Source organism: Mixophyes fleayi, chromosome 11 (genome assembly GCF_038048845.1).
Source record: "Mixophyes fleayi isolate aMixFle1 chromosome 11, aMixFle1.hap1, whole genome shotgun sequence".
NCBI classification, from domain to species: Eukaryota; Metazoa; Chordata; class Amphibia; order Anura; family Limnodynastidae; genus Mixophyes; species Mixophyes fleayi.
This window is the reverse complement of record NC_134412.1, coordinates 22,008,685-22,022,680: the sequence shown is the minus strand read 5'-3', so window position 1 is coordinate 22,022,680 and position 13,996 is coordinate 22,008,685. Positions and strand designations below refer to the sequence as shown.

Here is a 13,996-nt window from a genome sequence, read left to right as displayed (position 1 = left end):
GTGAGTCAGGTCACATGACAGGACAAGGGGTCGTAGAACTGGCAATGGTCAGGACGGGCAGCAGACTAAAAGCAATCCAGGAAACAGGCAGAGGTCAGGGCAGGCAGCAGACTAATGACAATCCAGGAAACAGGCTAAGGTCAAAAGGACTTGAAGGAACAACAAACACTGGGTCAGACAGAGCTAACACCAGCACAGGTGGTAGGCAGAGAGAGAGGACAGGATCCACAAATGTATTCCTCCTATTTTGATCCGTCAGCTGATATTAAGTAATTACTTCTACAACTCTCTACATCGTATTGAATTACACAGCAAAATGGTAAAACCCAATAAAGGGATCGGTCAGCCCAAAAATAGAACATTGGTTACAATGGTTATTGGAACACATGGTAGTCACATGGTAGCAAAATCATATGAAAGGATATCAACCTTTATGAATATTTGTATATAGCGCCTACATATTACGCACTGCTTTACAGAGAACTTTTAGTTATTTGCATCAGTTCTTGCCCCATGGAGCTTACAATCTATATTCCCATCCACATGGACACACACTCTTGGGTTAATTTTGCCAGAAGCCAGATAACCTTACAGCCTGTCTTAGCGTAAGAAAGGAAACCAGAGCACCATTGAGGAAATCCACACACACATGGGGAGAACATTCATACTCTGCCATACTTGCCAACTCTCCCGGAATGTCCGGGAGACTCCCGGATTCCGGGTGGGTCTCCCGGACTCCCGGGAGAATATGGCAGTCTCCTGCATCTGTCCACTTCCTAGTGAAGTGGGCAGAATTCGGTCCAAAATGCCGCGATTCTCGTTGGGTGGGGATGGGTGTGGGGGATTTGTGGGGGGGTTGCTGCTATAATGTAGCAATGCTAACCACTGTGCCACCTAGATGCCCATATTTAGCTATATGTACCTCAAGTACTTCAGCTTGAGTACATCTAAGCAAACCCAATACTCTTATCTTCATGGAAACAAATAAGGTAGATTGGTCTTCAAAAGTAACTAATGGTGACAATAGTTGTAATTCTGAGATTGTGAAGGTTAAAATATGGAAATATCTGCTTTTCAAATGGTTATAGCAATAGCCCCAATCGTGATCCAATAAGAATTGCCGTTTGCTAGTGCCAATAATCGGCAGAACATAAATCATGGACGAGAAGCTGATCTCATTGGGCTGGTGGAAAAGAGAGTAATGTAATAGCAGGAAGCTGTTTGTCTCTCATAAAACCCTTTACACTGTATAACAGTAAGTTTACAGAGCCCCAAAGGCAGGGGAATGTTAACCTTGCTACTCAAATAATATCACTTAGTGAGCCACAGGGTTTTAAACCCTGTCTTGGTGACCCAATCTGATCCCTTGCATAAAAGACAACCTACATTCTGTGTTGTGGTACAGTGACCCAAAATAAAGCAAAGCTCAATGGTCTCATATCGATACCTATTGCCCGAGCCCCAGTTGGGTGCGCCAAACAGAGTCGTCTTAATGCATGGGCACATTGGGCAATTACCCGGGGGCCCCACGGGCATAGGGGCCCCATAGGCTTGCCAACTTTTCATTATATTATTCCGGGAGATTTATTCAGAACCTTCAAACCCTCTTTATTAAAACATTTCGGTGGACTAATCACCTCAGTATCAGCTGTTATCCGTACATGCCATCTTGCTGTTGCGAATACATATCTTGACCTTGACGAAAACAACGTACAGGTGCTGCTAACTGTACATAAGCAAGACAAAATCAACACACAGAATTTTTTTAAGCCGTAAAGCTATAATAAAGTTCTTCTAATATTTTTTAGCCATGTCAGATGCCTCCCCCTGCTTTTAATGTTTAACCACTGATTTTGTTGGAGGTAGCAATAAATATAAGCTTAATATTATCCATAATTTACATTTTTATTCCTGTGAGTGGTTGTGTAGGTAGGGCCCCAGTGTGCTGCTTCACCCGGGGGCCTATAATGCTGACAGCCCTGGTGCCAAATGCTCTCATATGCCTAAAACTAAGTTCACCGAACAAGTCACAATCGAGGCTTTTGGAGATAAGGGGGTATATTTACTAAACTGCGGGTTTGGAAAAGTGAAGATGTTGCCTATAGCAACCAATCAGATTCTAGCTGTCATTTTGCAGAATGTACTGAATAAATGATAACTAGAATCTGATTGGTCCCAACTTCACCTCAAACTTTCAACGCGCAAGCGATTGACAAATGTAGACGCTAGAACTTCCTGAGCTGGAAATATGCAAGTGTACAAAGCGCCCGCCTGCCACCACCCTTAGTCATATATATTTAAACTGATTTGTATTTCTCTTCAGAAAGGCAGAATGTTGGGCACATTTGAGATTTACATATAACTTGAACCTTTATTTGCCTGGGGGAGGGAGAATATCCAGCACCAATGCTCACACCCCTACAGCTATTTACGAACCCTCCACATTCAGCCTACTTCCCGAACCCAAAATTAATTTTAACAATACATTTGCACAGACACTTTTTTTGCGATAGAAGGGTGCAACGTTGCCAAGGAAAGTTGTAAAAATGTGAAGAATGCCCCTGCCAGTTTGCAATAATTTATGGCCAGGGTAAACCTGCAATTAAAAAATAAATGAATGTAACATATGATTGTTTGTGTCTTGTTTCCCTTAGTACATTATTAGCTGCAATCACATACAATCTCTGCCCACCATCTCATTCATTCTGGGAGGTGTCCAGTACAACCTGACAGGAGAAGACTATGTGCTGAAGGTAAGAACCCCATGCGTATCCCAGCAATCATCTGTTATTCAAATTATAAATTGTAAGGATATTGGAATGCTAAATGCAACAAGACTAAGGGCTAGATTTACTAAACTGCAGGTTTGCAAAAGTGGAGATGTTGCCTATAGCAACCAATCAGATTCTAGCTATCATTAATTTAGTACATTCTACAAAATGACAGCTAGAATCTGATTGATTGCTATAGGCAACATCTCCACTTTTCAAACCCGCAGTTTAGTAAATATACCCCTAGTACTTTTACGGAGTTCAAGGAATTCTAGGGTGACATTTTAATCTACAATAATGGCTCATTATATATTTTACTATTTCTCAATAAGGATTCAGTATATATCTTACTATTTCCCAATAATGGTTCATTATATTTCTTACTATTTCCCAATAATGGTTCATTATATATCTTACTATGCTAGTCACCACTCACACTACACTGACATGCTCACATAATGCCAACACTCACACTACGCTAGCTACCACCTAGACTAGAGTGAAGCGCTCACACGATGCCGACATCCAGACTATGATAGAAACCACCTAACACTACAGTAACGCAGCTCTGTGAGCCACAAGCAAAAATCCGCTTAAAGAACAACGCATGGAATTGAATCTGCCCACTTATGTCATAAGGTTTACATATCCCATCACTCTCATGGTTCCTTCAGCCGTAAATGAAGCTAAACTCAGCAGTATTTTAGTAGAATAATGGCCACCAGAACATCCACCATCACCTCTAGAAAAGGACCTTGTCTCCCTCTTTCCCTTCTGTCATTACAAAACAGAAGAAATAAAGATGGAGCACATTTTTTAGCACAGACAAGTGGCATGTTACAAGTGGCACGGTGCGTCAATCATGCTTAGCCTGCTATTATTTAAAGTAGATGGAGCAGTGAAGATATTTTTGAATGATCCACTGCACCCACTACTCTTTGGGAGATGTTGGTTCGCACAATTAATCTTAAACAAAATGTGATCGGATTGAATAAAAAATAGAAGTGTACCAAAACATACTTTAATTGAAGGCTAATTTTAAACTACTAAAATGTTTTATAGATGCAGCAAGCGTGAAAGGGACGCCTGGTGCGTCACACTGACATTAATGTAACGCGCTGTGGTGCTTTACGGAAATACATTGCATAGCATAAAGTGTGTTTCCCAATGTGTTAACTCTCAATTACGTTTTTTTATTTGCTGCAGTACCCTTTTTCTACCACCAGATGTCATATTGCACTGGAAACCCCCAAAAACTATGTCAAATGTATAAATAAATGAAAAAAGGGCAGGGTGCCCCCCGCCAGAAAATTCCACTTTGACGGGGGACTCCATGCTCAGGGTCCCCATGTTTTACTAGGAAATAACCAATGCTGTCTAGTCCTGGGTCTGATTATAGCATTCAGAGGGGTGAGAGGGGGGCTGGGGTTTTATTATTATTTTTTTTACATTTTATTATTTATTAACCATAAAAAAGATGCAGATGCAAGTGATCGTTATCAACCTGCTCCAGATGCATCTATAGTTCTTCCAATGTGGAGTGAGAGTCTACCAAGTAGCCAGTACTGGTACAACAAGCAAAAAGTATTGATTTCTGGTGTTATGGTAACCTATTTATTGCCACATGTATTAATGCATTAAGGCCACAGTGTGATCCTTAGGGGTATATTTACTAAATTGGGGGTTTGAAAAAGTGGAGATGTTGCCTATAGCAACCAATCAGATTCCAATTATCATTTATTTAGTACATTCTACAGAATGACAGCTAGAATCTGATTGGTTGCTATAGGCAACATCTCCACTTTTTCAAACCTGCAGTTTAGTAAATATACCCCATAGTGTCTTAGTTGAAGGTCCAAAATCTAATTTAGGCCCCGCTAATATTTTCCTATCCCTAATTACGCACACGGGGCCTGATTCATTAAGGGAAGCAAAATTAACATATTGTACTTTTTTTTTTAAAAAAACGTACATGAATCTGGCACGTTCACATTCAACTAGAAGCGGAACTAAGGAGACGTCTCTTGTTGAATACGGATGTAGATACGCTCTGCATACCCGGCACTTGCCGTAATAAGAGAGATACAGCACACTGCCGGATATGTGCAATACATATGTGGAGTATAAAGTCCCAGCAGAACGCACATCAAAATAAGTATTCAATTATAGTCACCTGTCACCCCCCACCCCCATGAAATACATGTATCAGGATGTTATTAATGTCTACTGTACATAAAATGCATTTGTACAGTTGCTCCTGATTGCAAACACATGTTCTAGCATGGATAAACAGCCAACTTCACCCAGCGCCGGTGCTAGGGTCCTTGGCGCTCTAGGCACAGTGTGCCGCCCCCTCCATGTGAAAATCGCGCCCCCCCCCCGTGTGAAAATCGCCACCCCCCCTTTAAAAATCGCCGCTGCGCTTCCCTCCCCTCCCCACCCTTCCCCACGTCTTTCTTTAAATTACCTGCATGAAGCTGCTCCTCTCTGCTCTGTCTTCTCCCCTCCACTCACAGACACTGTCGGGCCGTGATGATGACATCATCATCACGGCCTGTCACGGTCAATGAGCGGAGGGGAGAAGACAGAGCAGAGAGGAGCAGCTTCGTGCAGGTAAGATTCAATAGCCCCTTCCCTCCTCTCTTCCCCGTGGATTTCCGTTTTTTCTTAATTTCGAGGCGCCCTGCAGGTCCCGGCGCCCTAGGCAATTGCCTAACCTTGCCTAATGGGAGCGCCGGGCCTGACTACACCTGACCTGTAGCTGGTGCGAGTCAGACGATTGAAAACCACGTACCTGAGAGAATCCCGGAGCTTGAACCAGATGCTGCTGCATGCGCTTGAGCGTGGCACTCTCTTATTTTTCAGTGATTATGTGCATATGCCATTCCCCTCCCAGTTCCACCCATGAAAACATAATGTCATAAGTCTCCTTTACACTCAAAAATGAGTTGCATACACTTGCGCTCTCTGGCTTATAGCCCATTTCTGGACATTTGCAGAGCAATTTCACGCGAAATAGGGCAAGTATCGGCATTTGCGTTCCTTAATGAATAGGGCCCACCATGTGGACATTTTACCAGCACTGCTGCCCTTTTGGGGGCTTAAAAAAGCGAAAGTCAGGACATGCTGGCTTACACAGCCACGATGATGAGAAAGAAACAGGCATATTTAATATATAGGAGTCAAAGTTGGGCCCCAGGACCCAAGAGCACTCTTTTGGCTGCCACCTCTATAACTATGCTGTATATTCTACTTTTTCCTGTCTTATTACCAGGGCTGGAATTGCCAAAAGGCGCAGTAGGCTAGAGGGGGCAGTAGCAAAACCTGTAAAAGGACCTTTTAACAGGACTCAGCGCCTTTTATTAGTGATCCCATTTTCAGAGAATGTAGTCATCCAAGATCCAGGGTTCAAGGACCAGAGAGCTATTTGTCCGAAAGCCAGGGGTCAAACACAGGAAGGCAGCCAGGAATAACAGGATACAGCGTGCTGGTGCAACAAGCTCAATAAACTGGCAATGTGCTGTTTACAGGAAGCTGTTTACATAGGCCTGAGCCTGTGGTAACAAGCTTCAAATGCTGGCATCTCATTTCTAGCAGAAGGTCATTAGGGCATTCTCTGATGCAGGTCTGCACAGATGACATGGATAGCAGGTTGTTAACTGAGACTCTGGCCCACTATGCAGAGGCTGCACTGCTGCAAACCAGAGTTCACATTTCAAATCCAGCAGCACCAGATCCCTCCTGGGTATTGGTGGTGTCAGATAGCATGAAAAATCCTGTGTCTGCAGCAGAATAGCAGCCCTGCCATGTTAGAAAAGAGACATGATTATAAATGGTGACTCCTGTGTGCGAACAATGAGCCTATCAGGGTATATGAGACTCAGACAGCAGGGTAAGACAGGGTCTGCACCAGCCGAGAACCAGACATGTGGAGCATTAATGGATCCATTCATTTCAAGGGGATTTCTACATGTAGCGCATGCTGGAAGTTCAATTGAAATGAATGGGAGAAATTCAGATATTTAGAGAACATGTGCTGGTAAATCTCTTTTTTGACTCACACAGAATCCAAATATCCAAAATGCATTGAATTGGCAGATTAAATTGTTTGGTCAATTAATTCACTTTTTTTGAGGACTTTGAGTTAAAACTCATGAAAAAAAATTATCTTTAGTAGATTTCCCCCATATCTTGAACTAAAAATACAGCCAACTCTCTGACTTGAATGGTGCAGACTTATCTAGATCTAGAGCAACATTTGATTGAAGCACCAGTATAGCCAAGAAGAACTCACTGGTAGAGTCCACCGTATATGTGCCTCTCCTTTAATAAACTTACTATAGTATCCTAGGCTTGAGTAATCCTATCACTCAACTGTTTACAGCGTTTCTCCACCCTTCTGGCGATAAAGCCCGCTTCCTGTATTTGACACCAGTTTGGTAATGGGAGATTTGAAGTCTTTCTTTATTGTAGGGAAAGTGACATGTGAAAGCTTCCGTTACATAAAGATGGATACAGTATGTGTTCTATACTGTCTCCTCCATACCATCTGAGTACAGGTGATTGGAACCTCCGCGGTTCCTTTAACGGGACAATTAGCGATTTAGGACCAGTAATATTTTTTTTGACAAATGTTTTGTTCCTTTCCTGTTGTAACCAGAAAGAAAAGTAATTTAGAAGAGATTTCAATTTGTTGTATTTATCGACTTTCTAGTACAAAGTGTTGTTCAAAATCCCCATTTTCTTCTACAAATTTTAACAATTCTGTTGGTAAATTGATTTGAACCCCCGAACCAGACAAATTTTGATGAATCCCAAACATTGATAAATTGTTTTACTTGTCTCCTCTTCTGAGCCATCAGAATATAGTTCATTTATGTTTCTCCAGTATGTTTAAGAACCGCTTGTTAATAGCGATCATTTCTCTTCACACAGATATCAAAGATGGGGAAGACCCTATGTCTTAGCGGATTCATGGGCCTGGATATACCGCCACCTGCTGGACCATTGTGGATCCTTGGGGATGTCTTTATCGGCCGGTATTACACGGTCTTTGACCGAGACAGCAATCGGGTTGGCTTTGCAACATCAAAATAAACCCCACACAGATAACCTCACGCGTCAGAGAAATTTAAAGCGAAATGCGTATTGCGACAGCTATGGACAATGAACGAAGCTTCTATCTTAAATTTTTGTGTAAGAGAGATAAGAGTATGTACCATTTTCATTTTCTTTGCTATTTTTGCCTGTTTTTCCCTCCTATAATGAATAAAAACAATAAAACAAATGAAACAATATTTAATTCAATATGTTATCACGTAAAAACCCTAACTGTCCTGAAAAAGGGGTATTCCTTTAGAGTGCACAACTTAATTCGCAAAATGATTCCTAGTTTAACCAATACAATGCAAAACTGTGACAACTGGTCGGGTCACAAAGGCATAAAATAGCCCCCATCATGAAGGGGTTAATAAGAGGGGCAATGCATACCCCAAACTTGGATAATCAGGAAACAGTCATCATATTTAGGAAAAAGAATGACATATAGCTATTTAAGTGGTCTGGTGTTTATAGGCAAGCACAGAATGGGATCACATGTGCCCAGAATCCCCCTATTAGACCAGACACCCTAATAACAGCGTTCAGAATGACTGCGCCACTATCTCATAAAACATTTACACTTGTTCCTCTTTGTGGGCGGCTGCCAAAAAACCTGCGCTTGCCCCTGGTGCTATGACCTGAAGGATAGACCTGTCTTTTTCAGCAATGAGGGAGCAATATTGTACACACTCAATGATATTCAATGACTTCCCAGACTCAAAACATAAAATATTAAATTAATAAACTAATTAATGTTCCCCATATATCATTGATTAAAAATGCTTGTAAAGGTGATTGTGAGTTACATTATATCGCTTAAATGGAATATGTATTGATCATGTCTAGAATACAGTGTAACACAGACAAAGATTTCCATTAACATTCCCTGATGGCACTATAGCTCCCAACCCTTTGTTATATCTACCCCTTTATCAGTCATTTGCTCTTGCGCCTATTTAGATGTGGACACAAACTAGCGCATCTAGTATATGCCCACATCCTGGTTTTTAGGTGCCTCTACTGGGCAAGCTCCTACTTTTGTAGGATTAGGGGCAGGGGTGCCGAGAGAGGGATGCAGGAAAAAAGTACTGGGCCCTAGGCCTTCCTAGGGTCCCTGGCCTGCCTGTGTAGTGGGAGGAGCCTCCAAACTGATGTGGCCACACCCCTTTCTGCAGCTGTGGAAGAGGCCCCAAGAAGCTGTTGTACCAGGGCTCTAAATTACTGGAAAGGTACATGGGTCCAACTTACTAACAATTTAGGGACACCCTTTCCAATAATTGCAAAGTTTCCATTTTTTCCTAATGTGCTGCTAGGTTTAGGCTTATTCATACTTACCAACTTTTGCAGCCAGCTCTCCGGGAGGGGGCTCCATCTTGGGGGTGGTGGCCATGTGAATCACGTCATTAGACCACACCCCCTGTCAATCTTTGCCCATTTCAGCCTATCGGTGGGTGGGGGTGGGCCAGGATGATGCGTTTAGCCCCGCCCCCACCCACTTCACAAACGAGGTGAGCTGGACCTGGGATCTTGTCCTGCTCTCCCGGGAGTACTCCCAAAATTTCGGGAGTCTTCTGGACATTCCGGGAGAGTAGGCAACTATGGGCTTATTGATATCTTACATGAATCATGTGTGGGATATAGTGTATGTCACTTCCTTGTGTTTGTATGTTCTTATTACATTGGTCAAAGTGTTTGTAGAAATTAACTTTCCCATACAAAGTGCAGGATGGGAGCCCCCATGACACCACTCCTGGTGAATCGCAACAAATTAGCCCAAAACGATGTACGAATTAGCCTTTTTATTAACCTTATGTCTTCCTGTAAAATTTATATCCTATCTCAGGGAAAAATATGCTGAATGTCTGCCCAACCCTCTCAAAAAACATATATCAGGAAATCCTACCCTAAATTAGCTATGTGCCACCCTTTGGATCTCATTTAAACATTCTACCACAAATAAAATCTCATTTGTGTACGTGGACCCGTTCATGCGTGTGCCTGCTCCAAAATAGGCTCAGCACAGGGGGTGAAAAAATGTCTTAGCAGTGAAAGGGTTAATTAAACACAAATAGTGGTAGGCACAAGAATCCCTGCTGATACCAACGATTCAGACACAGTGCTACTGTGTGCACAAACCACAACCCATTTACATACCAGGAACATCATAGCAATAAGATAAATTTTAAAAAAAAATGCACCTGACTTTTTAAAATTAATCATATTAGCCATTTATTGTGTATCTCTTCCATCTTAATTAGTAATTAATGACTACTGCTTAATGCCATCATTAAGGCTCATCCATAAAGCGCAAAATATGCAAATTAATATTTGTGCAAGTGCACCAAATTGTCCGCTATGCACTTTTTTAAGTTAATGAAATCACTCCCAGGAAAGTGGAATTGCGTCTAGATTTAATGAAAAATGTGCATGTTGGAAACAGTAAAAGTGTCACATCAGAGCCCAACCTACGAACATTTTAATCATTCATTCCAACTTTTTAGTTTTCTCTAAAAGTACAGGAAACAGCCTGGTTTAGATCACCTCTGAGTATGGGGGAAAATTTTTAAAAAACTGAAACTTGTGTTCCGTGGATAGTATAATTATAATAAACCTATTCACATATCTTATAAAACAACCACATACATATAAATCTATTGAGGACTATTACAATTAATAATAAGGAACATGTAGTCCTTAAATTATGTATTCAGTTTCCTCTGAGGAAATTGCTTGTAAGCAATGAAACGCGTAATACTGTGCTAATAGATTGTGATTGACCTGATACTATTGTATTCTGGAGCTTGTGTTATTTTGGATTCACTACAACTCCTGTGTCCCACCCCCTTTCTGCAGAATGGACCACTCCAAATCTGAAAACTGGCAACTGTGAATGCCCAAATAAGCCCATCTCATTGTCTGAAAGGGGAGGCAGAATAGGCTGTCATTTTAAGCTGCTATTTTTGCTAATGAAAATCACAGTGGCAGTAACAGAAAATATAAAACTGTTTTATTTGCAATATTGCATGCGAGCAACATTTGACAATAGAAAACTTACACTATTAAACAAACATAATATAATCAAATATAACAAAATGACTACATTCACAAGGCAACTAATAAAATAACGTAAAAGCATACCACAGTCCCTAGTTTGGCGGGGCTGTGCCAATATGTGGTCCCTGAACGGGGCGCGACTTTGTTGGATCTATACAGAACATCAAAAGGGATTATTTGTGTTACAATTTTGCATTTTTCATTAGTTATGTAACAGCAAGATATATAACGCACACAGAGCCCCATGTAGTGCACAGCAGGTAAATATTTATTATTGCTTTTTATATAGCTCTACAATGTTAAACAGGACTTTCCAGAGGATGTTGAATCCTGTACATCAGTTCCTGCCCCACAGGAGCTTACAGTCTAAAGTTCCTACCACAGACACAAATACATTTTTTGTACAAAAAAAAAACCTAATTAACCTACCAGCATTTTTTTGAGGACTGTGGGAGGAAACCAGAGCACATGGAAGAGAAAGACACAAACACGGGAAGAACATACAAACTCCATACAGTCAGTGCACTGCACTAGTCAGAACCAAATCTATTGCCCCAGGGCTGTGAGGCAGTAGTTGTGCCTTCATCTTAATTTGGAGGAACATATTGTCATCATCACCACCATTTATTTATATAGCACCACTAATTCTGCAGCGCTGTACAGAGAACTCACTCACTTCAGTCCCTGCCCCATTGGGGCTTACAGTCTAAATTCCCTAACACACAGACACAGACACACACACGGGTCAATTTGTTAGCAGCCAATTAACCCACCAGTATGTTTTTGGAGTGTGGGAGGAAACCAGAGCACCAGGAGGAAACCCACACAAACACAGGGCGAACATACGAACTCCACACAGATAAGGCCATGGTTGGGAATTGAACTCATGACCACAGTGCTGTGAGGCAGAAGTGCTAACCACTGAGCCACCGTGCTGCCCATTATAGAAGTTATAATTCGAAATTATAGAAAAATACTCCATTATTACCTACGTAATACCCTTAGTACATAGATCATTATGTATAAAGTACATGCATCTGTTCATGAACAAGAAACCACTTCTATTTAATTTATCCAAAAAACAGTAAGATCAGATTGCAGCTTTTAATAACTTCGTCTGCAGTTTGATTACATTTTTTAAACATATCACAGATCAGGATTAAAACCCAGGCAGAAAAGGCCGCAAAGGCTGCTCTTAACCCGCCCAGCTTTGCCTGTCACCATTTGATAGGTCACATGGTAACGATGGCAGCTCGACTTCTGGACAGAACAGGCTGTTTGGTTGGTTGACAACTGGGCGATCTCAGAGACACAGCAACATTTAATATGCTTCCCTGCCCCATTTTACAGCCATACACCAAGGGCAGCGCCTGCGTCACTTTTGTTAGCATACAGTAAAGAAAAATATGCAACAATGGCTTAAAAGCCGCTCTGCCTAACAGGTTTTCATCCGTATTAGCAGTGATTTGCTTTGCTAAGTGTTTGGTTTAGTTCAAAGGCACCTTATTTGATCATAGACAGAATTGCTGCCGCTAGTTAATAAGACACCTTGTCTCCTGTGTAATCGGCAAAACTACAAGTGTTCCTGACATCAAAGGATGGAAGCAAAAGAGAAGCAAACTCAGTAACAAGAATGATAACTCCAGTATAACACATTACAGGTGATTTACCCCGTACAAGCGTGATCTTCGTGTTCTGGGTCACCATTGGTTGCATTAGTGTACGAAAGCCTGTGAGGGCCATTTGTTGAAGAGGGGAACGAGTACACACTCAGCACATGTGCTATTTCTTCCCCATTAGTTATGTCAGCTGCTACTTTTGTGTGATTTGATCTATTTATATGGGTGATGACATGGGTTAGTGTGTAAAGATGGAAGCTAATTCAGGGGTTCAAAGGTTTGCTCCTGGTGATGGGTGTAACTGAGTGGATGAAGGCATTCCTGGCACTGGCCCTGGGGCAATCCTGGTTTAGTAACCCATCAAAATGACTTGAGTATTTACACATCTTTAGAGGTGTCATCACTATCATTTATATAGCGCCACTAGAGAACTCACTCATATCAGTCCCTGCCCCATTGAAGCTTAAAATCTAAATTCCCTAACGGACACACAGACACACACAGACTAAGGTCAATTTAATAGCAGCCAATTAACCTACTAGTATGTTTTTGGAGTGTGGGAGGAAACCGGAGCACCCGGAGTAAACCCACGCAAATATAGGGAGAACATACAAACTCCACACAGATAAGGCCATGTCGGGAATCGAAACTCATGATCCCAGTGCTGTGAGACTAACTACTGAGCCACCGTGTCGGCCATATTGCATTAGCCATTGCATTTGCACCATTCACGTACACACACCCTATATACAGAAGAGTATATATAACGGCAAGTTACCAATGTAGGGTGGCGCTGATAACAGTCAGTTTGGGAGGGTGACAAGGGAAGGAGGTAAAAAAAAATGGAAGCATTTTGGTGGTTGCTCAATATTGCACCCGGGATGGTAGCTATATACAGCTGTGACTGCTGTAACAAATATATGTATCAAAAACAAACAAAAGTATCAGTAAATGTAACAAACAAATGTATCCGTGTTTGGCAAAATACTAATATTTTACAGATATTTACAGTGCTTACAAAAGGGGTTACTGTGGGATGAGTCATTTAAAAGTTAACATCCAAATTTGCAAATCTCCTTCCTGCTTTACTGGCAGATGTTTGTAATAGCTTGTAACAATAGTTTAAAATACCTGCTGATATGTTATTACCTATAGAGGACTCTTCCTTTGATTAAATGTCTTGTTTTAACTTATTGCTACGATTAAGGATAATATGTGGCACTTTTGAAGGCTGAAGGGCCACCCATGCTGCCCATGAAAGTGTATAATGTTGCGTATCACTAGTATATAAAGAGATCTGGGGGTAAATGTATCAAGCTGAGAGTTTTCTGGCGGGTTTGAAAAGTGTAGATGTTGCCCATAGCAACCAATCAGATTCTAGCTATCACTTTGTAGAATGTACTAAATAAATGACAGCTAAACTCTGGTTTTTCAAACCCTCCGAAAAACTCT

The 13,996-nt window shown here is 41.5% G+C and overlaps 1 protein-coding gene across 1 annotated transcript in view; it reads left to right on the top strand.

Annotated features, from left to right (window-relative positions):
* Positions 1–8,068, top strand: part of LOC142107358 (cathepsin D-like) — a 34,680-nt gene extending 26,612 nt beyond the window's left edge. Inside the window, exons 8-9 of the mRNA XM_075190751.1 lie at positions 2,655–2,753; positions 7,707–8,068. Coding sequence (XP_075046852.1) covers positions 2,655–2,753; positions 7,707–7,868 — 261 coding nt within the window. The 3' untranslated portion in view covers positions 7,869–8,068. The remainder of the gene's footprint in view (positions 1–2,654; positions 2,754–7,706) is intronic.
* The last annotated feature ends 5,928 nt before the right edge of the window (positions 8,069–13,996 follow it).